This window comes from Micropterus dolomieu, linkage group LG10, assembly GCF_021292245.1.
Source record: "Micropterus dolomieu isolate WLL.071019.BEF.003 ecotype Adirondacks linkage group LG10, ASM2129224v1, whole genome shotgun sequence".
NCBI lineage: Eukaryota > Metazoa > Chordata > Actinopteri > Centrarchiformes > Centrarchidae > Micropterus > Micropterus dolomieu.
In genome coordinates, this window is record NC_060159.1 from 18009630 (window position 1) to 18036606 (window position 26977).

The 26977-nt window shown below is 39.4% G+C and overlaps 1 protein-coding gene across 1 annotated transcript; it reads left to right on the forward strand.

Annotated features, from left to right (window-relative positions):
• The first annotated feature begins 10828 nt into the window (after nt 1-10828).
• Nucleotides 10829-26054, forward strand: LOC123977719 (apolipoprotein B-100-like). The gene is made up of 26 exons (XM_046060631.1): nt 10829-10883; nt 11294-11338; nt 11603-11715; nt 11816-11961; nt 12118-12265; nt 12671-12823; nt 13001-13125; nt 13508-13593; nt 13699-14149; nt 14270-14384; nt 14490-14636; nt 14747-14958; nt 15079-15298; nt 15610-15783; nt 15867-16070; nt 16179-16346; nt 16864-17069; nt 17321-17491; nt 17990-18120; nt 18238-18436; nt 18545-18717; nt 18832-19007; nt 19105-19220; nt 19385-19758; nt 19870-24548; nt 24670-26054. Exons 1-26 carry the CDS (start codon nt 10829-10831, stop codon nt 25786-25788), a joined length of 9906 nt encoding a protein of 3301 aa, XP_045916587.1. The 3' UTR covers nt 25789-26054.
• The last annotated feature ends 923 nt before the right edge of the window (nt 26055-26977 follow it).

The window sequence follows — 26977 nt, forward strand, 5'->3', positions numbered from 1 at the left end:
TAAACAGGGTTGATTCTTACTACAAAAGAACACAAAGAGCACAGCACCCACTCCACCTGGTGAAAACTAACACAATAGTGAACAGAACAATAAGTGAATTTCTCCACTGCACCCAAATGTGGAGCTAACATACAAAGGTATGCAAATGTTTACCTAAACACAATGTACAGCTAATAGGCAAGGAAGGTGGATAGTTCCACTAAACACAAAGTACAACTAACAGACAGGCTATGCAGTCAATACCAGCGGCACACAAGTCAACAGGCGGTGACAAGCTGCCTGGAGGAACAGGTGGACTCTCCTTATGAGCCGGAGGTAATTAACGTGGTGACGAGCCATTGGTTGAGTGGAAAACAGAGGGAACCAATGGGCGGTACAGATGTCAGCACCCCAGAAACCAGGAAGTAGGCGGGTCTTCATTCCCCAGGGACACAGCATACTTGGTAGAGGTGAGACAGGGAAAAGGGGAAACACAAGGGTGACAGCGACAGCCGTGACAGGAGTTTCTGCACCACAGTCCATTATTAACCACATAATACATTAAGTTTACAAATGCATTGTCAGGTGAGGATCAAGGCTCCTCTCACTTTGCTTAATTAATTAGATAAGCAATCTGCAAATCTTACCTTAAATGTCTTTTTTATTTTTTAAAAAATACAACAGAAACACAAAGTAGTATTGATTGCCATAATTTCAGTTTGTGGTAAAACGGTGCAATGTTTGCAATGGGCATATAGCATGTGAAAGTACAAATTACACATTTGTGGCAAAGCATTATCCAAAAAGTTTATTCGGTTATGTAGATAGAAATGGCTCATTCTAAGGTAATAAAAACATAATGGTTTATTATGTAAGGTCTTTACACACCACAAAAAACATAGTTTTGGACATTATATTGCATTTCTGTCAATAAATCCTCAGAAGGATTACACACTGAACCTTTCACTGGATAACTTTGAAAACTAAAAAAATAGTGTTGTTGCATATATAGTAGTATAGTATATAGTATAGTATAGTATAGGCCTATACGTTGATGGGCACAATTCCCAATTCAGTGTAACAACACAAAGAACAACATTTGCATGACATCTACAGAAAAACCTGATGCTTAGCTCACTGTGCCTTTGTGTAAAAGTTTAAAGTCATTTTACATGTTTACAAAACTGTACTCTGTTAATTTAAAAAGGCAAGAGACACAGTCAAGCTTGTTTACTGTTTGCAAAACAGTGTTAATTACTCAAAAAATCTACACATGCTTTTCATCAATCATTAATTCATTAATCCCTACGTAAAATCAAAATGTAATAGTAGATGAGTGATCCCCTTTACACCTCGGCTATAGGGGATCCAATTATTTCATGGGTACATATTGTAGCAGGCAACTGACCATTCACCGTCAGTGTATCAGTCTGTCAGCAGAATATCTACAGCCTATATCTGTTGCATGTTGTTGCATAAATTGTGTGTCACTGATTGCTGATTCCTGTATTAGTTCAGGCAGGACAAAAACCCATACAGTGGACACAGCTGTGACCCTTCTGTTTACTAAATGACCTAATTTAACCACATGGTGGGGCAGTTGACTACAACAAGACACCCAGTAACAATAGCCTACATTGTAGCTATGAACCAATTCAATTTGTCTACATCAGAGACACACTACTGTTCACTTTTATATTGTTTTCATAAATCTCCTTTCATGAAAAAGGAGTTAGAATAAGTAAAAATAGCCACAGTGGCCTTCTACAGGTGACCCAGTATGTCCAGTAGGTCAAGAAAAGAGCATACAATCTCACAACAGAGATTAACATCAACAGTTGATAAGATACCTGCCAAATATCACACTTTTGGTTTAAGAACAAATGTGTACAGAAGACACGAGTCAAATAAATAATTGAAGCACTGTGAGTGAACTGTACACTCAAAGCAAGGTTGAAATGCTAAGACTATATCTTTTAACCAAATTACGGACTAATGAGCTTTCTCCAGTGGAAGAAGGAGGGAACCAGTTCCACAACCTCAGAAGCTCAACCCAAGTTGTTGATCTAACAGGTCACTATCAGGTGGGCCGTTGTGGGATAGTTCAGCTGAGGTTGATACATGACATTGGCAAACAAGAGATTGTGTTGATCAACTTAGACGTTATCACGAAACGCCCTACAGATCAGGATGTGTCATTAGATGACACAGAGCCCTGAAATGGTCAGCCTACTTAGGATCTGGATGGACTCACCATCAACATACACCTTGCACATGCATGATCTTGGTGGACATAACCACTTGGAAACTATACTACTAGATACCTATTTCCAGGACAAACGCCTAAAATAACATACCCAAAATTAATTAGTAATAATTCCTCAACCATTAGGCCTATATGCATTATTCTATTTACCTTTGATAGGTCAAAACTAAATAATATGAATCAACTGTAAATTAACCTGTTTATTTTTCTATTAAAGCGTAAATGGAGATGCAATAAAGGAAAATATGATATCCTCGCCTGGTATAAAATCTATATTTTAATAGCAATATCACCATCAAAACCATCATTATACATCATTAACTAATTGCAGAATATCTTCTTTGTTCCTGTTTTTTCTTTTTTTCCCCAGGCCACTTGGATAACTTTATTGCAATATGACAGATCATAACAAAGTTATGGTTGGACACGACTAACAGCTGCTCATCAAATTTGGCAAGGAAACAAACCCTCAACATGTGTGTTGCTGAAAAAAATGTACTCACAGAGACTACAATCCCAGTTCTCTGCTTCTGTTTGGATGGGGCTCAGGAAAATCACAAAACTACCAACCTAAAGCCCCCCACAGTTCTACTGTCAATTTGAAAGACAAGGGGACAGTTAGGACAGTTCTGACGCCTTCCCCTGTGACTCAATTTATCAGCTCCAGACCACCAGCTCCAACTCCCCCAGCCCAGCAGGAGCCATCTCCATCTTCCACAACTCAGCAGGGGCCCGGAGCCGTCAACAACGCCCCACAAATCCACTCCTGGAAGGGGCTCCTGGATCACAGACCCATGCGATTCAATGGCCTACCGAGATAACAGGTCTATAGACAGTGCAGTACACATGGCCCTTCACTTCATTCTCCAGCACCTGGACTCCTCCAGAACCTATGCCAGGATCCTGTTTGTGGACTTTAGGTTTTAACACCATCATCCCAGCTCTGCTGCAGGACAAGCTCTCCCAGCTGAACGTGCCTGACTCCACCTGCAATTGGATCACAGACTTCTTGTCTAACAGGAAGCACCACGTGAAGATGGGAAAACATCTCTCCGACTCCAGGACCATCAACACCAGCTCCCCTCAAGGCAGCGTTCTTTCCCCTCTGCTCTTCTCCTTGTACACAGCTGTTGCACATATTCTGTATAACTATTCTCCTTTTTTTTAATATCATATCAATTAATTGTTTTAATATTTTATGTTTATTGCAATGCACCAAGTCACCAAAACAAATGCCTTGTAAGTGTAAGCTACTTGGCAACAAAGCTAATTCTGATTAAAGTCGTACAGAATCTTCTAATACACCTGGAATACAACTGTAACTGTAACTTTGATGAAAAAAGAATTACACAATTTTTCAAAAATATACCAGGCAAATGTCCATGTTTTGGCCATAATTACTGTTTATATGTTCACTTTTATTGGGAGTTTTCTTCAAAACACTATTTCCGTCCATAAAACCATGTTCCAAATAACATAAAGCTTCCAAAACATCGAAATATTGATAAAAACAGTGAATATTAATCAAAGTTCATGTGTCCAAAAGCACTCCTATATGCTTTACAAGCGCACAACTTGTGATCAGAACATCCTACAGGGCTGCTGTGGGCTCTTTGTCTTCGTATTGAGCAGACAAATAGTTTGGTATATTGGATGTCTGTGTAGCTCCTATGAGTTGGCCAGCAGACGACGATAAAGACCAACTGTTTCAAAGTAGCACTTCTTCTCTCCTTCATTTTGACAAGAGAAAGGATACCTAAGAGCTCAGCTATTGCGCAATACCAAGATGGCGCCCGGGGCGATCTTTTCACACACAGAAAACAGCTGTTTTTTGGCCTAAAAACAGCGAAAACGGTCAGCAGTTGTTACTGTATATGTATATTGGTGCGCTTGTTGTTATTATCCAGCTAATAACTCTGTGAGTTTTGGATTTGAGTGATATGAATTACACAGCTGATCAGAGCTGGAGCTGAGCTTGGTATGGAGAATGGTTGGACTGCGCTGTAGGATGAGATGAGGGATATATGGCAGCCATGTAAAGTGATTTATGTTGTGATATAAGTTTATTTAGATGCTGGGTATTTGATGTGTGTTTGGTGTGGATAAAAGTGGTTGGTTTGAGCTTCTAGTTGAGCCTCCTAGCTTCACAGAGGTGTGTAGCATGCATAGGGTGACAAAAAACTAGGATTGTCCATGGATTTTCCATTTGCATTTTCAACAACACCCCAAGATTGGACTGTGTCTTAGTGGGCCTTGTTATGGCAGAAAATTGTGTCCTCTTACATTTAATCTTTTATGCATGTTCTTTTGCTATTATTATTATTATTATTACTACTACTATTAGATATATATGTATTGTATTTTTTATCATTAACCTTTCTTTCTTCTATACTCCTTATATTAGTCCTTCCACATTTACTAGGGTTTAGGTCAGAGCTGTGAGATTGTTTTGGTGTTTTCCTTTCTTGCTGTTCCCCAAAACATAGAAACCTAGACTGTGTAAATGATTATGCATGCCTTTGCTCGGGGCCAGACGGCCGAAGCAGCCCTAGATCTCTGGACCGGCTGTATATGTGTTATAGTCCTTCTCTGTTCATTCCCTTTTATTAATAAATTCATTCATCATTCAATTCATCAAAGACAACATTTGGTTGTTACTCAATTATTTGCTTAATCCCTCGCCAGCAAGATACAAGTGCCACAACAGGCCTCAACCAATAGTCGTCACACAGGATCTTGTGTGAAGTACCAGGTTTCACAGGGGAGGTATCTACCCAGATTTAAATGCTGCATTCAAGGATGGTCTTGTAGCTTGCTATGACTCTCTGATCAAAGAGATTGAAATGGTCCTACTGAATGGTATGTGAGAAAGGGGAGGATAATGGTGGAGCTTTGCATGTTGCTTTAAGTGAATACTTGGAAATCTTTATGTTGAAATACTTTGCTGGAAACATGCTCTAGAAACCACATACTTTCCCATAATAATAGCCAAGCCCTTCCTCTCCTACTGTCTTGGGCTTCCAATCACAGATGATGATCTGTTTTCAGCATTTTTAGAAAGTTTTCCAATTGGCGAAAAGAAGGTTGCCAAACAAGCAATGACTAAGTTCAAATCTATTTCTGAAATTGACTAATGTTAGGACTTCATCAAGGCTCATGACGTTAAACTTCTTGTCACCAAAGAGAATGTGAGGAAAATGTTGCTTGAAGTTACTCACAAAGAAATTGTGCAAGATCCAGCAAATGTGTATTAAAGTGATTTAAATGGCCACCAGGGGGACTTGATGAACTGATGTCCATCCTCACTCCTACAATTTGGAAAATTTTAGCCATCCTTCAACATGAATCCCTCAACAAGAGACAACATAAAATTATGGATTTCCTCAAGAAGTTCATCAGAATATGTCGTGATGTTTGACATAGGAAGTTTCTCTGATTTTGTACAGGTAATCATTTAGTTTTAATTAGTTACTAGCAGTTACTTGCGAGTTTCTGTTTTTTATTATTTCTTCAACAGAGTTAATTAATTTTGCTTGATTCACATATTGTTATCTAATATCTGCAAAAGGTGCAGACCTACTTGTTACCAAGGCCATCTATATCCGATTCATTGAACCAAAGAGTGCCTTTACAAGATGCCCCCAGTTACACACCTGTTAATATGTAGTGGACATTAGCCTACACATCATACCTGGAGCTGGCAGAAGAATTTACCTGGGTGCTTAAACCAAAAGGTGGGCGATGGACATTATTTAAGAATACAATATACATTAATACAGAAGCAATTATAAAAATGGTAAACAGAAGTAAACGATAATCAATGGAGCAGTGCTGAGGATGAATTTGAGCTTAAGAGTCTGATAGCTTGGGGGGAAAAGCTTCTCTGCAGTGTGGTGGTGTGGCAGCAGAAACTTCTATATCTCTTCCCAGAAGGCAGCAGGATGAACAGGCTGTGGCTGGTGTGAGTACTGTCCCTAAATAATAATATCCTTTGGACTCTGCATACATTTCTGAGCAGTTTTAATCACCAGCTGTACAACCCTCTAGTCCTGGGCCATGCACATCCCATGCCAATTTGTGATGTTTCCAATCAGGATGTGTAAGTGACATGTGAATATAAAACTTTCTGCATCAGTTTTTATATCCGTGTTCTGCCTGTGTCCTAGGCGCTTGACTGCAACTTGAGGGACCTGCTTTGAACCTGAACTAAAGTTATTATGTTATTTTATTTTTTTTTACTAAATGTTTTTGGTGGGCCATTGTCAGGTTACCTATGTTGGATTAAAGGGGAACTCTGATTTTTAACATTACAACATGTTTTTACTATGCCCATCGGGTGATTTACTGGTTATAATCAAAAATAAAGAAATTTACCTTTTTCTACTGCCCAAATAACATCCCTGCATAGTAATGACAAATTGAAATGTTTGACATGCTTATGGAGATTCATTTAAAATAAATGTTGTCTCTGCCATCTGCATTGTGTGTCAATGTCAATGTTATTCTTATGAGAAATTCCTTTCATTAAGTAAGTTTTGGATAGGAAGTGATGAGAAAGAAGATGGCAGCTCAGGGCCAGACATATTAATTGATTCATTAACTGTCTGTACAGGAATAAAGTAAATACTTGTCCAAGGACTGAGGGTAAAATCATGAGCTATGACATTATGTCATACTTATCATAATAATTCACAAACACATCAAAACAAGCAGAAGTGTCACTATATGCCTGTTTTTAGTCTTGTTTTAAGCGTATTTTAGGTGTTTTTCCCACATAAATCTCATCTATCAAATAATTCTAATTTAATGTAAGTTGCTTTGGATAAAAGCTTCTGCCAAATGAGTAAATGTAAAGCAAAAATGTAAATGTATTATTAAGTAAGATAAAATAAAGCTTTTTTCATCCCCCGTGGGGGAACTTTAGCTGCTACGGCAGCAACAGATACAGGATAGTAGAAGAATAGAGTGTATAAAGTTTGTAAAGCAGAATACAGTAAATAAACACTAAATGTATAAGAAAGCAATAAAATGTAATAAAGTGTGAAACAAGTGTACAGTGTATAATTATACAGGGTGTGGTGTGCTCAGATGTGTAAGATGTACAAATGTGTGAAATGTACATATGCAAATAATTATAACTGCACAGGGTCATACAATGGAGGTAAATAATAGGTAAATAGACACAAATCAACAGCTTTCAAATGTTCACATAGAATAATTGGCAGCTATGTTGAGTCAGCCATTGCTTTGCTGAACACAATTTTGACTTCCAAGAATTTCCATGTGATTTTGAAGGTATTACACAGATAGGCGCCTATAATATTGTAAAAACATCAACCCATATTACCTCATTATTATCAGGTTATTACCCAATTAATGTCACAATATTACTTAATTATTATCTCTTTATTATGAAACTATTACCCCACTACTACCATGTTATTACCGGGCTGTAATGTATAGTTCTACTAATGTTAACAATGTTGCTTGTACCACATGTATTTTCCTCTTCACTTTACTGCTTTATTGCTTCACTGCTTTGTGGTTTTTCATCCTTTCTACGTCTGGGATCATATTTAGAAGCATTACATCCACATTGGTTTTGAAGACCACTAAACAATGACATTGAACCATAGTGATCAGTTCTGTTTTCTGATTCCTCTAACAACACACTAATACACCAGATGATCAGCCCACAGAAGGAACTTTGATTTGAGTCCATGAAACGCAGGGGCAGCCAAACACAATCTGAGTTCTTTGCTGATCCATTTTTATGGATTATGTTTTGATATGACAGAAAGCGTCAAATTAACATTTCTCTCAGAGGATCTGTTACTTTGTGTTTTTTGTCTGAGCCAGAATTACCTATTATATCGTGCTATTATAACAAAACTAATTGAAAGTGTATAATTTATTTTTCAAGAAAAGATGCAGTTTTACAAGATAACTGTATGTTCTATGGATATTTTATATTTTGTAAACACCTCTGATTAATTTAACACTGAAAATGCTATGCCCAGCTCGTTGAAGAGCATAACAAAGGCAGAGGTCCACACAGAAAACAGTTTTAATGATCAAAAGGATTTATTAAAGATAACTCAACTTATAATGAACTCAAAACACAATTAAACTCAAACTCAACATACTCAAAAACAACCAAAAGAAAAAGGAGCTCCTGAAAGGAGATCAGGAGGAAGAGAGAGACATCTTGGATTCACCATGGCTCACTGACAAGTTGGGTGTGTCCGACCGAACAGGAAGAAAGACCTAAAAACACAGAAGAGAGAGAGCAGGCCAACACCACAGTCCTAAGGCCCCAGGCCATCACAAGTACATCACAACAACCCCACAAAAGGAGAGTTCAGCACAACTTTCCAATTGCTCTTTTAATTGTGTCCATTTGCTCCAGGCCCGATGAGATATTTTCTACATCTGTAATCATTGTACTGTACTGCTGTGACTCTTATGCAATGTCAGACTGCCTGATTAACTTATCTTGAGTTCACCTCAGCTGTAATCTTGATCAAACAGCTTTTGCAGACTTCTCTAAGGAGGCAAAAGGTTAGCCAGTAATGTTAAGGCACAAGTGAGACACCAATCCTTTTTAACCAACAAAGTTGTACTGTTTGTCTAATTTCAACAAATTCCAGGGGGCTGTGAATCTGGCGGGCTTTTCTATAAATGCCTCAAGTACGGCACAAAGGACTGTTACATTAAATCCACTGTACTGGAGGGTATTGGCTTACTGTACTTTTGTCATATAGTAAAATAATATTGTCTCTGACACAGTTTTTAAAATAAGCATACTGGAGGCCTACGTTTGAATAGTATGATATAAAGTACAATATATAAGAAATCCATGTAGTTCCAGTCAGGTTAGAATTAGATTAAGCTATTAAGAATACTGGACAAATGTCAAAAATGTTTTTTAAGACCTGCACTGAAAATGTTACCTATAAGTATTATCGGGAACATGTACTTAAAGTATCAAAAGTATCTCAAGTACTCAATGCAGAGAAATGGCCCCTGTGGTTGTATACAATATATTTAATGATATACAAACATGCAGCATTTCACTCTTGTGGTTAGTTGAGGTGAAGCTATTTTTAACCATTTTATGTAGGCCTGCAACTAATGATTATTTTCATTATGGATTAATAACACCTCCAAATGTCTTTTGTCCGACCAACAGTCAAAAAGTTATTCTGTTTACTATAATCTGACACAAGGAAAACAACAAAATGTTCACGTTTGAGAAGCTGAAACCATGAAATGTTTGGTATTTTTGCGTGAAAAATGTATTTTGCCATGACATGGTAATACTCAAGTACAGATACCTCAAATTTGTACTTAAGTTAAGTGGATGTACTAAGTTACATTCCACCACTGCTTCTAATGTACAGTATAGTTGCTGTAATAGGCCTTCAGACATTTTGACTCGTCATAGCAGGTAAAGGCTATAATTAAACATTAATGATGACCTTGTTCCATTCAGGTAAGCCATACCAATTAGACAGCATGCACTATACAGGGCCCAGGAACTGGCACACCATAATGGAATACAGCCATCATTAATGTTAACTGTTACATCTGTGCTCATAATTCTATAATAAGATATACTGTTTGTGCACAATCTGATGATCAACATGGCAGACTAAACAATTTGACAGTTGACAATGTGTGGGATGTCAAAAAAAGCCTATTCTACAGCTTTAAGACTCTAAATGCTGTGATAGTAACACACTGTAACAAAACTAGCAGGTGACTCAGGTTTTAATTCTGCGTCAACATGATTCATAATGTTCAGCAGTCATGGGGCAAAGGTTTACTTAACTTTTAGTATGAACCTTAATGCATTTGTGGATGTTTAAAATAACCTTTGTATTAAAAAAAATTCAATAAAGGGCTTCAGAGTATTTACATCCTTTTGAATGAGTTGAACATGAAAACACACCTCTGAAATAGCCATGACTGTAACAATCACTTGATTTGAAGATAATCATTTTAAAACATTTAGAATGAAAAACAAGACGGCACACACAACTGGAACATAAAGAGAAAAATACCTCCCCTTACTTTGCTGATACTTCCAAATTAGTTTATTTGTGCACTGCCCTTTGAGCACCGCAAACAAGCAATCAAAGTTAGTGATTCAGGATATATGAGCTATTATATGACACTGATCTGATTACAGATGTTTTTTTGAGATATATGTGATTAATTTAATGATAAACATGAAAATGTTCGTTTCACCATTAAAGATGACCTCAGGATAGTTTCTATGTCTCAGGAAAACAACCCCCCCAAAAACACAAGAGCTGAAGAGGTAATTTGACATAATCACACAGGCCCACCCCCACCCAGTGCTGACAGACTTACTTTGTGAAATGATATAACCTTTGGCCTGCCACAAGGACTGCTCAGACTTTGGAACCAGAGCAACACATTTACGTGCCCTGGTAATGACATACAATAAGAGTGGAAACTATAAAAGCCACGGGGCCATAGCCCAAGAATTAGTCGTCACTGAAAGAGGGGGACTCGTCTTACCTTAAGGCTTTCGGGAGCTTTACAAAGCCCATCATGGGGGGTACCAAGCTCTGCCTTTTACTGCTACTGGGCACATACACACTAGCCCGTAAGTATTGTGTTTTTATTTTGAAACTAATATAATTTAAGTATGTAACTTTATATTTTATGTGTAAGTCTATTTAAGAAACAAAGCCAGTGGATGTTTATTTCTTGATATTTTAAGAAGCTAATGATTTCCTTTGAGATGTTTGGTGTGATGTTTTGTATGTGAATAACTGCAGTAACATAATAGCATGTTTGGCACTAAACCATTCATTTAGTCATACTAGTTGTGTTAGTTGTGGTGCTATCATTTTTAAATGACTGACACACAAAGTATAACATTTTGAGATAAACACTTGTGAACACTGATTTTATATAATTTAAGTAATTCATTGTTCATGTTCTGAGTTAAGTTTTATAGCAGCTTTTGCTTTTTAAAATGTCAGGTAAAACTTTTTTTTTCATCCTTTACAGAGCAAGACGTGGGAGGTGTTGAGGAACAATCTCCAGTTTGTCATTGTGAGTTGCTGTTTTAATCTTAACATGTTTTATAAATGACTGTTTATCTTTATTTATAAAATGCGATTTGACAATGATCTTTTTATTTTTTATTTTCACTTTTGAATTCTCACTGATGAGTTTACCTGTCAGTAATCATTAAGCATGTTTTCTTTGTATCAAACTACCAATTTAAAGTATTTAAAGGCATATAACATTTGTTAATTTGTTTAAAAGTGCAAACAACATTACAGTGCTCTAAATTATGTTGCAAATACATTTTAGTGGCCAAAAGATTCAAGAACTTCAGACGGTTTGTGTACAACTACGAAGCTGAGACCTTTAATGGAGTGAATGGAGCTACCGACAACAAGAGTGGCCCCAAAGTCTCCTGCAAAGTATGTCTTACAGCCCTGATAACTACTGCAAATACAACTGTCTCGTGATCCTAAATAGAAAATAGTAGTACTAAAAACAAATGTTTGATCTGCTGCACAGGTTGAGGTCGATGTGCCCCAGACCTGTAGCTTCATCCTCCGCACAACAGAGTGCTCTCTGAGCGAGATCTCTGGCGTGGATGGAGAGGGTAACCCAGAGTATCAACCTGCTGCTGGAGCTCATGCTTTCAATGCTGCCATGGCCAAGTAAGTCACCTTACATTTCCCGATCAGATTTAGTATTTATCTGTATCTTTTTAGTACTAAAACTGAAGACTGTATGATGGGAAGTGGCTTAAATTCAGGAAACAAGAGGATTGACTAAATGGTAGGTTGTGAATGATGATCTGTCCATGTCAACAGGAACCCCTTGAAGATCACAGTTGAAGGACAGACTGATGTCAAACTCTACCCTGAGGATGATGAGCCAGTCAACATCCTGAACATCAAGAGGGGAATTGTCTCTGCTCTCATTGTGCCAGTCATGGAAGAGGAGATGAACAAAAAAATGGTAGCTCCCTTTACTGTTTTTTATTGCCTCATTTTTGTTTTGTCGGTATTTACAGCAGTTTCCAATCAAGCCACCAAGTAGAGCTTGATTTTGTTTGTGGCGACAGCTCAAAGATAAACAAGTTGCACAATGAGAAGATAAGCTGCCCTAGTTACCAGGTGATAAATACACGCCTGTAACCTCATGTTCTCACAGTGACTATCTTCAACTGCAGGTCAAAGTCCCAGATAGGTTTATCTTGCTAATGGCATCACCTGCTCTTATATTTGGGGGCAATATTTTAGCTCAATTGATAATCAGATTCATTGCTAAAAGACTAAAAGCATGTTTACTACTCTGCTTCTCGCAACTTTTTAAAAAAAAATTGATGATGCCTCTCATTATTCTATCATCTATCATTTAAAGTCCACCGTGCATGGAGTGTGCTCCACCGACTTCATTGTCAACGCCAGACAGGACATTGCCACTGATGTGACAATCAGCAGGGATCTTTCCAAATGTGACTGGTTCTTTGCCCGCAGGCAAGACACTAGTCCCCTGGCCCTCATCTCTGGCATGGTAAGAGATTAAGCAACAGCCTCATGTTGTTACCATCAAAAGCTAAAGCCAAGAGTTGTTAGATTGTGTACAGCACTTAAAATCATGAAAACATATTTATCCATTTTTAGCTGTTTTCCAGCAGTCTGCTCTTCCTCATAAGCTGACAAAACACTGATGTTGTCTGTCTACCATCAGAACTACCCTCTGTCCAAGATGATTAGCAGCACCCAGACTTGCAACTACAAGTTTGACAACCAGAAGAAGCACATGACCAGCGGAACCTGCACAGAGAAACACATCTTCCTGCCCCTCTCCCACCAGTGAGTTTTAAAACAATGGAGTATACACTATATTATAGATTAACAAATTCACCAAGTCACCAAGTCAGAGGGGTCAGAGGGCCATACTTCCAAATTCATGTGAATTGTAGGTTTGTTTCATTATTTGTGCACTGTTCAGCGAGTTTCTTGACTCATATATATATATATTTTAGAAAAGGTATTTTGTGCTGGGTATGAACATTTAATTGCTTGAAATTAAACATTTCAAGATTTTTCACATTGTATTCTTAACATGATCCATATTCAAAAAAGTTCCAAACAGACAAATAGAGGTTGTTTATGTATAATACATTTTCGCCATGTGTAATTATTTACTATTATGACCAGTTTGTTGAAATTGTCTCATCTCTTCTGCAAACAGGAATGAATATGGAATTTCTGCTATAGTGAAGCAGACTGTGACTCTGACGGAGACAGCCAAGATCAATGACAGAATCTTTGACCGCAGTCAGTGTTTCCGATTTTGAAAAATAGCATCAAGATATGCTCAGTATGTCAAATGTGTCAACATTGTCTGCATCTTCATACTTTTTGTGATATAATTCTGTGCAGATGAGGACAACCTCAGGTATTTGTCCTTGGATGTTGCTGACGACAAGTACCCTGTGCAGACCAAGGATGCTGCCATTGCCACAATGCAGCAGCTGAAAACCCTGACACAGCGCAATCATGGAGAAGAGCGCGCCAGCCTCTTCCGCCAGCTGGTATCTGAGCTGCGTGGCCTGAAGGTTGAAGTCCTGGGATCTGCTACTACTGAGATGATGGACATGTCCAGCGCTCTGACATGGCAAGCTCTGGCTCAGTGCGGCACACCAGAGTGCACCAGTGCCATGCTGAAGCTTCTCAGGACCTCTGATGATGCTGCTCTTGAGGTTGATGCTGTGGTCTATGCCCTGGGACTGCTGCCTAACCCCTCCCGCCTCATGGTGAAGGACATTCTGGCAATGGCTCAGCACAAGCAGAGCAAACCCATCATGTTTGCCTTGAGCAATGCAGTCAGGAAGTAAGTAAACCTAGAAATCATATTTTGTTAAATCAAAGGAAAGTCTTTCTCACTACTTACCATTAAGTGGTGGTTTCTGTTATAAATGATCTAATCACTAATGTCCAACTTTGTTACCAGACTGCACGAGGCTGAGGGCGTCACCCCCGAGATCACTGCTGTCTCTGAGTTCATGGCTTCGCTTCTGGGTGCAGACTGCTCTGGGGAGAAGGATCTGACCTTTCTGACCTTGAGGGTAGGCAACCAGCTGTGAACATTATTAACCACTTGTAAAAATAATGTTTTATGCAACTTCCAGTTCCATGTTTTTTTTTTCAATTGTCTATTCTATTCCATCTAGGTTGTTGGTAACATGGGAAATGCAGTGGAGGCTGCTGACCCTGCTGTAAAGACCATCCTGCTGAAGTGCATGAGACAGCCTGCAACCACACTGTCTGTGCAGCTGGCTGCCATCCAGGCTTTCAGACGCATGTCTGTGACAGATGAGGTAACCAGAATACCCCTCCACAGATGAACTGTGTCCTAGTTTCCCAGTGTCATGGAGTGTAGTGTCCTGAAATCCAATGACAAACAAGTGACAGTTGTTTTTCTTTCCAGGTTCGCGCTAATCTCCAGAGGGTTTGCCAGTACCCCAAGGGTGCTGTGCAGAAACGGCTGGCAGCTTACCTGATCCTGATGAGGAATCCCCAGGACAGTGACATTGAGATTGTGAAGAAACTGCTTAACCAGGAGCAGAACGTACAGGTCAAGGCCTTTGTGACCTCTCACATCTACAATATCATCTCCTCCACTGATTCAGAGACCCAGAAGTAAGAATGGAGCACTTTTCAACTGACAGCACAATATTTGCTCTACTTCATGGAAATACTGCGCTGAGTTAACAACTACTTATATTCAGCTGATTGTTTTAAATTTCATTGTTACCCCAGGCTAGGTAAGAAGATAATGGATGCCCTGCAGGACACTGACGTCGCCACACACAGCGACTACACCACACAGTCTCGCAACTACAAGCTGGGCGTGGCATATGAGAGCATGCTGGCCGGCATTCAAGGCAACATTGTCTTTGATCCCAGTAGCCAGTTGCCAAGGGAGGTCTTGCTGGAAACTACACTGAAAGCTTTTGGTTATAACATGGATATTTGGGAGGTATGTGATACATAATCTATTGCTGTTTCAAAAGTTAGTTTTACACTTCACTATAAACACTGGCAGAAAGATTTTTATTGATAACAGTAGAAAACCCTGTTCATGATAGCTTGTTCTTGTTCTTATTTTTATTGTTAGTAGTAGTAGTAATATTTGCTGTATATGACTTGTTTCAGTCAATTTGGTCAACCCTACCGATGTGCCACTGAAATTAAAGCAAAATAGCATTTGAAGAGAATTATTTAGCCCAGATTCAGACTATAACACAGTAAACCCGCATTGTTTTTGAATGTGTTTTATTTTTCCAATAGGTTGGCATGGACGGAAGGGGCTTTGAGCCCACCCTTGATGCTCTGTTTGGAAAGAATGGGTTCTTCCCTGACACGGTGTCCAAAGCTCTGTACTGGGCTGAAGACAAGATGCCACCAAAGATCAAAGAAGTTCTGGAGAAATGGGTTGCTCCCATGAAATCAGAAGGACAAAAGGTACATCTTGTGTGTAATTATTTCTGATATTCTCAGTCTGAGTTATCATCACCATAACTAATATAATGGGCCTTTTTCTTAAGGTTCCTGAGAATCTTGTGAGAGAAATTGTTCGCAATTTCAACAAGCTGGTTAAAGATCTGCAGAGTCAAGAGTCCCCAGAGGCCATGGCCTACCTAAGGATTATGGGAGCTGAGCTTGGCTACATCAAGGGCAACGAACTGAAGAATATTGCTGAAAACGCAAAGATGTTTTCAGAGGTTATCATGAACATGATTCCTCTCTCGGTAGGTGTTCTACAATCTTTTTATCTAATTGCCTCTTCAACAAATTGAAATTTATTTTCTATACCACGGCAAAAGAGAATTCAAACTGACTGTTGAATTTTTTTTCAGGCCATGGCTAAACTGATATCCAGAACTGACAATGAGATCTATGCCCATTACATCTTCATGGACAACAAATTCATTATGCCAACAGCATCTGGCTTGCCCCTGACATTTGCTATGTCTGGCACCTTTACTCCTGGTGCAAAGGGAGGACTTCGTATCACTCCAAACATGGTACATTTTCCATCTTTTGTCTTCAACCTATAATCAGTGCTCTATCAAAGCAGTCACTTATAATGTTATTATTAGGCTGTTTCTATTTTGTCAAATGTCTTATCAAATGTCTAGCAGAGCCTTATTAAAATCTATGATGATAATAATTCTGCTCCGGCTTCTTCCCACCATCCAAAGACATGCAGGCTAGGTTAATTGGTGTCTCTAAAATTGTCCTTAGGTGTTAATGTATGTATGTATATGTATATGTGTGGCCCTGCGATGGACTGGCGACCTGTCCAGGGTGTACTCCACCTTTCGCCCAATGTCAGCTGGGATTGGCTCCAGCCCCCACGACCCTGTACACAGGATAAGCGGTTGTTGATGGATGGATGGATAATAATTCGTCAGTTTAAATAGAATAATCGTTCTTGATGAAGATTGTAGAAGCAGTTGTATAATGGTAGCAGTGTCGTTTTATATTTTTTCATAAATCTCCAACTGATTTCCTTTCATGTGATCTGTTTTTGTATCACAGAAGGAACTCTTGTTCATGCCCTCTGTTGGAGTTGAGTTTGTGACTCAGATGGGAGTCCATGTCCCTGAATTTGTTGTGTCTACTGTTGAGATGCACACCAACATGTACCATGAGAGCGCTCTCAATGCCAAGATCACCATGGAGGAGAATGAGATCAAGCTTTCCATCCCTGCCCCACAGGGCACCACAAAGCTCTTCAGCGTCAGGTAATAAATAACAAAATACATTTGTAAACCTGTTGTAGGTCCCACGCATTTGACTTAAAACCTCAATATATTTAAAAGAAATGTTATTTCTGCACCAAGCAATGAAACAAAGCCACTAGTAAGGTGTTTAGTGATACAGTGTTTCAACATGTTGCACCATATTGTATTGCATATGATCTTTATTAAAGCATGTTCAACCAAAATCATTATAAGACAGAAACTGATTTTGCTTTTTGTTTTCTTTGAAATAGCAACAAAGTGCTGATTGTGGGTGCTGGTCAGGCTGCAATGATCCCACACACAGAGGAAGAAGCAAGCTGCAAACCTCTCTTCTCTGGAGTCAAATACTGCACCAAAACACTTTATGCTAACACTGGTGATAAGACTGCTGTTCCCTACTTCCCCCTGAATGGAGAGACAAAGTAAGTTTGAAGAATCTGTGATTACTTTATCACTGTTAATACCACCGATTGCAACATACTGAATGATTATCAAGAAATAGTAATTTGATGGTGTCGCGCCTGTATTATGTGACATATATCAGTTTGATAGAGGATGTTGGTTGGAAATGGAATAATGTGGTGAGGGAGAGCTGAAAAGGAGATGTGTTGAATGAAGGTATGAATAGTCAAAGCATCAGTTTATCATTCATGTCACTTTGAATTTTAAATTTCTTCCCTCATTCATATTTGCTTTCATGTAAAATCAGTTGCATCTTAACTTTCAGTTGGTATTACTATTATTAGTTGGATTTGTATGTGTATATGTACTGGTATGCCATTTGGTATGGACATAAATACTGTTAAGTAAAATTTGATACACAAATACTTAAATAATACAAATACAAAATACATCACAAATACTAATCATAGAAGATTTATATGAAAACTTAGACTTAAACTTTGTTCTTTTCATCCTAGGTTTGCTGTGGACATCCAGCCTTCTAAAGAGGTCTCTGAGTACACAGCCACCATCACCTATAAACTCCTCAGCGAAGGAAATGACGGCTACCAGAAGGTTGATTCTCTGAAGCTGGCCCTAAGAGCTGAAGGTATGAGCATCTTATTTTGAAAAAAAAATTATAAGTGTGCCATAAGCTTTTTATTTATTTTTAAGGCTTTCATACATTAGTAATCATGTTATACTTTTTCTAACTTTGTGGCTTTAGGTGCTAAGCCCACCGAGGCATCAGCCACTATGAAATACAACAGGAACAGGAATGTCTTCACCACCCAAATCCAGATACCTGACTTTGATGTTGAGGCCGGAGTTAAGGTTGGCATGACCGACAGTGCCAAAGGCAAATCCATTACCCTTGAGATCTCCAACAAGAACGTGCCCCAGCTCTCTCTGATTGGCCGTGCCAAGTGAGTCTACCCAGCTAAAATCTAACTGTACTGTTCCATTTACGTAACAGTCTTAATGCAAATTCTATGATATACAGACATTGAATCAATTCTGTTTTTTTATCACAGGCTTCAGGCCATGACTGATGGCATGCTGCAGGTTCAGCTGTTAGTCCCCTCACTCAAGACTGATGCTGCCATCGCTGCTACCATGAGCAAAGCTGATGGACTCACCTTGGAGATCAAAAGTGATGTCAAGCTCCCCGAGACCTCCTCCATTCAGGCAGTCACATTCAAATATGGTACGTCTGTATAAGAAAAGAATGCTTGTGGACTTCAGAGATTGACAGTTTCAGGCATTTGTCCAAACACTTTCTCAAATGTAAAAGTAAAATGCTAAATGCTTTGTATCTCAGGTGAAGACCAGGCTGAGGTTCAGCTGATGTCCAACATGAATGCTGATACTAAGATCCTGGTGCGTTACACTGAAGCCCTCCAGTTCGGGTTCTTGATGTTTGTGGGGGATGTCATGGACCAGCAGGTTGTCAAGACTGACATGAAACTCCGTCATATCTTCAACAAGGCAGTTGAGGTAAAAATATTACAATCATAATGACTATTTTGGCAGATTTTGACTTTTATTTAGTTCTTCCGGACTAAGCATGAAATATTCTGTGTTTTTTCAACAGGCCGGTAACATCTGGATGGACAAGATCTCAACTGATGTTCCCTATGTTGAAACTCTGAAGAACAGAATTGCAAATGTGGAAATGCCCTCCATGCCTGAAAACCTATTCATGAACCTGTAAGTAAACCCCACATCTAACCATAATAACTATTTTTCATATTTATTATCAGAAAATTTCAGCTTTATTCTGATTAAATTATAAAATAAGTACAACAAACATTGACTCACCAGTTGAATGTCTATTTTTAATTTAACAAATATTATGCTCATCATTTCACCAGTGAAAGCACATTCAAATACCAGTTCAACCAGGACCGTTTGACCATCAGCATCCCTCTGCCTCTTGGAGGCAAATCCTCTGAGGAATTGAGGATACCTCCAATGGTCACCTCTCCACGCTTCTATGTGCCTCAACTGGGCATGGACTTTGCCACACAGGAGATCCAAATCCCCACTTTTACCATTCCTTCTGAATATGACCTCACCCTGCCTCTGATGGGAATGGTGGAAGTGTCTTCCAAAGTCAACAGCAACTATTATAACTGGGAGGCAACAGTGTCTGCTGGTAACAACACTGTAGAGTCTCCTAGCTACTTGGCCAAGTTCAGGATCCTGGCTGACAGTCCAATCAAACTTCTCTCCTTCTCTACTGAGGGTAATTTAATCTTTAATTATTAATTAGAAAAATGATACAATTGTTTATTAACACAAGTGAAAAAAGAATACTGATACTAATTAATATTTCACTATTTTGTCTGTTTTAAAGGAGCTACAAAAATTACAGACTCAGCAGAGAAAACGATGAAATTCACCATTGAGGGTTCCCTGAACCATATGCTCATGAACACAGGTTTTAATGTGCTGGAAACCATTGCTGTCACAGACAGTGCAATGTCAACAGGAAGGTACAACGTGTATGCACTTTCCCCTCTGGGTCTGGACACTTCTCTGACTATTACCACCCAGGTCGTGTTGGACTCAAACCAGCTCTCTGGAGATGTCAACACAGACGGACGTGTGACTGTTGGACCCATGACTGCAAGCACCACCTATCTCCATACCTTCTCTGTTAAGCCAGCAAAGAAAGAAGCTAAACTGGAGAGTACACTGAGGGTAAACTCTGAAATCCTGAAGGTTGTGAACAAGATCAAGGCATCGTATGAAAAAGAGGAACTTCTGATTGAATCTAACACCAACATCAACAGTGACCCTATCAAGCACACCACCAAACTGAATCTTAGCTACAAGCATGTCAAGCTTACCATGCAGTCTGACTCTGTGACCAAGGCAGATGAGCGAATGCTTCGTAGCCAGATGGAGTTATCTGCCTCTGGAGGACAGGCCAGCCTCAGGATAGAGAATCAAGCTGATGACTCAGAGAACCGTGCCTACTCTTTGCTCACTGGGTCCATGAACCCCTCCGGCTTGGAGATCAATGCTGATGCCTCCTTGAACATCTTTTCAACCATTGCCTCTCACAAGGCAACCTTGGCCCTGAACACGAATGGCCTGACCACCAGCTGTACAACAACTGCTCAGCACAGCCCAATGACCTTTGAGAATGTTTTCCATGGAGGAGTTGACACCTCTGGCGCCACCATGTCTCTCACCACCAAGGGAGCCATTAAAGAGAACAAAGCTGAGCTCAATTTTGAGGGAAAGATTGCAAGCACAGAAGTGTATCTCAACAGCATCTTTAAGGGTAACTTCTTTGACACCAACACCAGGAATAGAGTGAACCTCAGACTCAATGAAGATGGCTTGATCCTCTCCAACAACATAGTTGGATCTCTCAACGAAATGAGGACTGAAAATACCCACTCACTGTCTCTTACACTGAGATCTTTTACCCTCCGCTCCAAGACTGACAACTTCCTTGACAAGAGGAACTCCTATATGCATGACATCACAGTTAACATGGAGCGATTTACTGCATTGGTTAATGTTAAAAATGACCTGAAGATCATGGAGATTAACTTTGTGAATGATGTCCAGTTCAAGGCAGAGCCCTACAACATGGAGCTGACTGGAACAATGATGGGAATCTTCTCAGAGGAAGAACTCAAGCACACTTATGAAGTCAAGTTTGTTGACATGGTCCTCTCTACGAAGTGTAATACTAATGGTAAACTCCTGGGAACTCACATGACACATACCACTGATATGGAGGTTGCAGGTCTGACCATGAAGTTCAACAATGTGGCTAACTTCAACTCACCATCTCTTCGTCTGGACAGCACAGTCAAAACTGTTGCTGCACCCTTCACTCTGAATATTGATGCCATTTTCAACTCAAATGGTGCAGTGTATTTGTATGGACAGCAGAGCGGCGAACTATACAGCAAGTTCCTCCTGAAAGCAGAACCCCTGCTGTTCACAAATTCATTTGAGTACAGAGCTTCATCCACCCATGAACTGGAAGGCAGACCCACTATCAAGACCAATATGGACAACAAGGTCAACAGCATGCTGAGCCTCCAAGATCAAAGTGTCACACTGAAGATGACATCCAAAGTAAACGAGCACACTTTTGAACAAGAACTGAGTGCCTATAACAATGCAGAGAGAATGGGTGTTGAGATGGCAGGAAAGGTCTCAACTCCGGCCAGTCAAGATTACACCATCTCTGGATTTGTGAAATATGACAAGAACAGTGACAGCCACTTCATCCAGATCCCATTCGTTGAGCATCTGCCTGCAGTTATTGACAACGTAAAGGCTACAGTAATGAGGCTGATGGACCACAGCATTGAGATGCTGAAAGACATCAACACCAAGTATGAGATCAGTGCCAAGTTTCAGAACAAAGTGTCAGAACTGAAGGAGGTCATTGACAACTTTGATTTCAACCTCTTTGTCCAAGACTTGAGAAAGTTTATCAACTCTGCGGAAAACGTCATGATCAACCTGACAACCAAGTTCCCAACTGACAAAGTCATGAATATGCTGAAATCAATCAAGGATGCTATCATGGCTTGGATCCAGAAGCATAACATTGCTAACAACTTCAATGTAATTTATGCCAAAATGGAGGAGATCCTATCCAGTTTTGAGGTTGAGAAGATGATTGGTGCCATGATGGATGAGGTTGTTAAAATGATGAAGCAGTATCAAGTGAGGGAAAAGATTCAGTCTGCTACCGCTGCTCTCAAGTCAATTAAAATCCAGCCTTTGCTCAAAAGAGTTATGGTACCTGTTCAGGATCTTGTGAATGAACTGTATTCCTTTGACTTGAAACAGCTGATTGATGACATGAGTGACTACTTCATGAGAATGGCCCAGAAAATCAAATCATTTGATTATGACACATTCACTATGGAGCTGAAAGATAAAGTGGCAGACATGAGCCAGATTCCCTGTTTTGGAAAACTCTACGGAGAGTTCAGATTAACCTCACCTTATTACAGTATCAGAACCACTGCTGACCTGGAGAACACCACATCAGTCATGCCAGAGTTCAAAATGAACCTTAACTCACAGGCTACATCTACTTTGAAAGTCCTTGACTTCACTGTGGATGCAAGTGCTCTTTTGTCTGCACCAAAAATGAGTCACCTGTCCATCTCTGAGAACATCAAAGTTGCCCAGTCAGTTTTTACACTTGACCACAAAGGAACAATCACTCTCAATGGCCTGACAGCTGAAGGTTCTGCTGAAACTACTGCAAATATCAACAGTGAGCTCTATGTTGCAGAGCTTGTCAATAATGCATTATTTGCCATGGAAAATGGTGTTTCTGCCAATGTGGAAACTGGTTACAAACATGACTTCAACATGCCAACCATTAACATCTTCAGTGAAACATCAATGAATCAAAAGACAGTTTTGCGTCTTGAGGATGGCACTGCCCGTCTGACCATTAATAATCTGGCTGGTGGAAAATATGCAGTTCAGGACTTCTCAGATGAGGCAAACCACAAGAGTGACATGGAGGTGGTCATGGATCTCCACACATCTAGAGTGACTTTCACTGGGGCAACAGGCAGCAGCAACTTCAAAATGAATCAAAATGTGGTTGCAGATATATGCATTTTCCGGCACATAATTATTGACGCCAAGGTTGAGACAGAAACACCTGTCATGAAGGCCAGCGTTGCAGAGATGAAGTTCCAGGCTAAGACTGAAGATATGCAAATTGATTTCACTGCCTCTCACAATGCAGAGTTAGCTGGACAGGTTGAAGGCACTCTCTTAAGCTCTGTGCTTGCTTTGGTCTCACCTAGTGAGCTTATGTTTGAAACCAAGAACAAGGGAAATGCAAAGGTTGCCCTTCCATTCAGTCTGTCTGGAAAGATGGATCTCCAGAATGACATCTCTTTTACCCTAAACTCTGAAGTGCAGCAAGGTAGCTGGACAGGTCTGGCTAGATTCAACCAGTACAAATACTCCCATCACTTCGCAATGGATAATGGCGACAGAGAAATTAACATCATTTCCCAGATTAATGGAGAAGCAGATCTGGATGTACTGAAGAAGCTTATCACCATTCCTGAAATTACTGTGCCATTTGTTGGTATGAAGACACCAAGAGTGGAAGACTACTCACTGTGGGAAGACACTGGCCTGAGCAACCTCCTGACCACAACTCAGCAGACATTTGACATGAACTCCAAGGTGAAGTACATGAAGAACCCTGAGATGATCACCATTGACATCAATGTGGATCCAATCATCAATGTCATTAATAAAAATGTCAAGACTCTTCACAAAAAAGTACTCATTGGCAAGGATAAGGCTGCTGCCATTCTGGCTACATCTTATGACAACGCAAAGGCAGAGTATGAAAAATATAGCATTGATTTGCCCAAAACCATTACAGTACCTGCCTACAAAGTTCCTGTGATAAATGTAGAGGTGTCCACATTCACCATTCCCCTGCCCGACTTCAGTCTCATCACAATGCCTGCTCTGCACGTTCCATCTGCCCTCAGCAAGCTGACTCTTCCAAAAATCACTGTGCCCAAAATTCAGAGCATCAAGATCCCCATAATGGGTGATCTGACCTATGAGTTCTCCATAAAAACAGCAATGATCACGCTCAAAACAGATGCCAGCATCCTTAACCAGGACAGCATAATCTTCAAAATTCATTCTTCCTCGTCCTCTGAGTGTGAGTTTCTGACTGGGAAGATTGAGGGCAACACCAACGTGAACACAGTCGACGGATTTAAAATAGCCTCTGTCTTGTCTGTAAAGCATTCAATGCTAGAGGGAAACCATGACAGCGCCATCATCTTAAGTTATGGAAATGTGGATACCTCCATCACCAATTCAGCAAAGATCACTCTACCTGACCTGACAATGGAAATCTACCAGGAGATCACCGGAAATCCAGAGCAAGGCCTTGTTGTCTCTATGTCCACTCCATCTGCAGGACTCATTGCACTTCAGATGCAGACTAAGCGTCCAGCACTAGTTAAGGCGAGACTCTACGGTCGCTACCCGGTAAGAGAACTTTTGCTTACTTGTATGCTTACCAATTTCTTTTGATTGTGATTTTAATGTAAATAGTGTATTTATATTTTATTAATATATATTTTGGTTTCATGTTTGCTTTATCCTACAGTCTGAGCCAACAACAGACATTGATATATTGGGTCTGAAGATGTCTGTGATGAACTCTGAGAAGCTGAACCTTCAGACAACCTGGAATATGGAGATGCCATATGAACTTATGCTCGGACTGAAGGAACAGGTGCCCACAGTCATGAAAATGGTGTCTGATCCTGCTGTCAGGACTTATAACGAAATCCACAGACGCACTAGAAGCCTTGAGGTTTCTTTTGAACAGGCTAGAGAGCAGGGAAAAGTGATGTTCAAGAGGGCTGTAGACAACCTTGCAGCAGTAAATCCTTCTAGTTTTATGACAACTGTCACAGATAAAACAATTTTGATCCTCAGAGAGTACCAAAAGAAAGTTGAAATTGTTCTTGATGCTGTTGTTAAGTTCTTGAGAGAGACCAGGTTCCAGATCCCTGGCTATGAAGAGAGGCTGTCTGGGCTTGAGGTCTACCAGAAATTGAGTGCTTTTGTTGCTGATGTCTCTGAGGAGGCTGTTCAGAAGATTCCAGAGTACTTTGCCTCCATGTTCACAGGAGTCCTTGATTATTTCAAAGCCATTGAATTCACCCTTCCTGGCTCTAACCATGTTGTCAGTGCAAGAGAAATTCTCGATGACTTGTTTGTAGCTTTAAGGAAAATCCAGGACCAAGTGATTGTCACTGTGAGGAAACTGGGGAATATCCAGCTGGAAGATATTGTTAACAAATTATCTGCATTCGTGCAGTTTACAACTGAACAAAGTGAGAAGTTTCTCCAAACCCTAAAATCTCAGAATGTAGAAAAGCTCAGCACCTTTGTGACTGATGTATACAATGATGCCATCAACTCTCCTGTCCTGGCTGACATTGCCAAGCAGGTTAAACAGGCCCACAGAATTGTTATGGAGTATCTGAACGCTGTGAGAGCTAAATTCCAGAATATTTTGGCTGACATGTCAAGTGAACAGCTCAAAAGTGACATCCAGTCCTGGATTGATTTATTAGTAAAACGTGTGAATGCTTTCCACAACAATGTCATTAAGACACTTAAGGAGAAAAGTAAAAGTGTTGAACCATTTGTGAGAGTAGGTGACAGACAGATGGAAGTTGACATTCCTTTACCATTTGTTGCCAAATTCAACTAAGTGACCATGGCTAATGGTGTTTGTATTGACTGTATCTGTTGTGTAACCATTTAAGACAACAGTAAAAAAAACAAAAAAAACAACTGAATGTTAACAAATGTCTGTATCTGTGATGCTTGTCTCTTTACTCTGTTTTTCAAATTAATAATTTTGTTTTTTATTTTACAGTAGACTCAGTTGTTTTGATCCTACTGTGCTCCCTTTGAGTCTTTTGTCTATTTAAACAAAAACAATATGTGGCCTTCAATAAAGACAGTTTGTCTGCATACAGTGCTGTGCATTACATAATATGTAATTTAACTTACATTTCTGCAACCCTAACTCCTTGGCAGGCATAAGACTGTAAGCAAAGGTACTATATGATTTTTTTTAATTTTTTTTACACATAGTTAAATTGTGGTTCAGAATGATTACTCTTTGAAGATGGTATAATTGGCATTTTCCTGACATGACGCACTTTAATTTGCAGAAACTCAAAAATATAGTTACTCCTTAAAAGCTACACACTAAACACAGTCACAATATGGTATAACTTTAAAAAGCTCACTGTACACCTGTCATACACCCATTAGTCATTTGTATCCTCAGGTCTAAATTTAGCAGAGACACAAATAGCTTCTGTGACACACAAGCGCTCTTATCATAAAACAATTAGAATAAGAATAGTAAGTTTGACAGTAGTTAACAATAGTAAAAAGCTGACCCTAAAATGTACTCACCATTTGTAATACATAAATACATTTTTACAATGATTGCTAATGTTTAATCATAAGCAGTGGTGGAATATTTATTCAGATCCTTTACTTAAGCAAAAGTACCACTATAACAGCATAAAAATAGTCCATTGCAAGTACTCCATTACAAGCGCTTTTAAAATCTTACTTGAGAATGGAAGTATTGACTAAATGTACTATATAACCCATGATACAGTAAAAATGGTCTCTGTGACATTTACATTATTATGTATAATATATTATTGGAATATAATATTTGATGTATTCATGTGTAAGCAGTATTTTAATGCAGGATCTTAATGATGTGGTGCTGTTTTCAATTACTTAACATTCTACTGGGTAGTTAATTTTATAACCAGGCTATTTTACAAGGTACAAGATGAAGTAGGTTCCTTCATGCTACTCACAAAAAGCAAACATTATATACAGAAAATATATGAGATAAAATATACAGT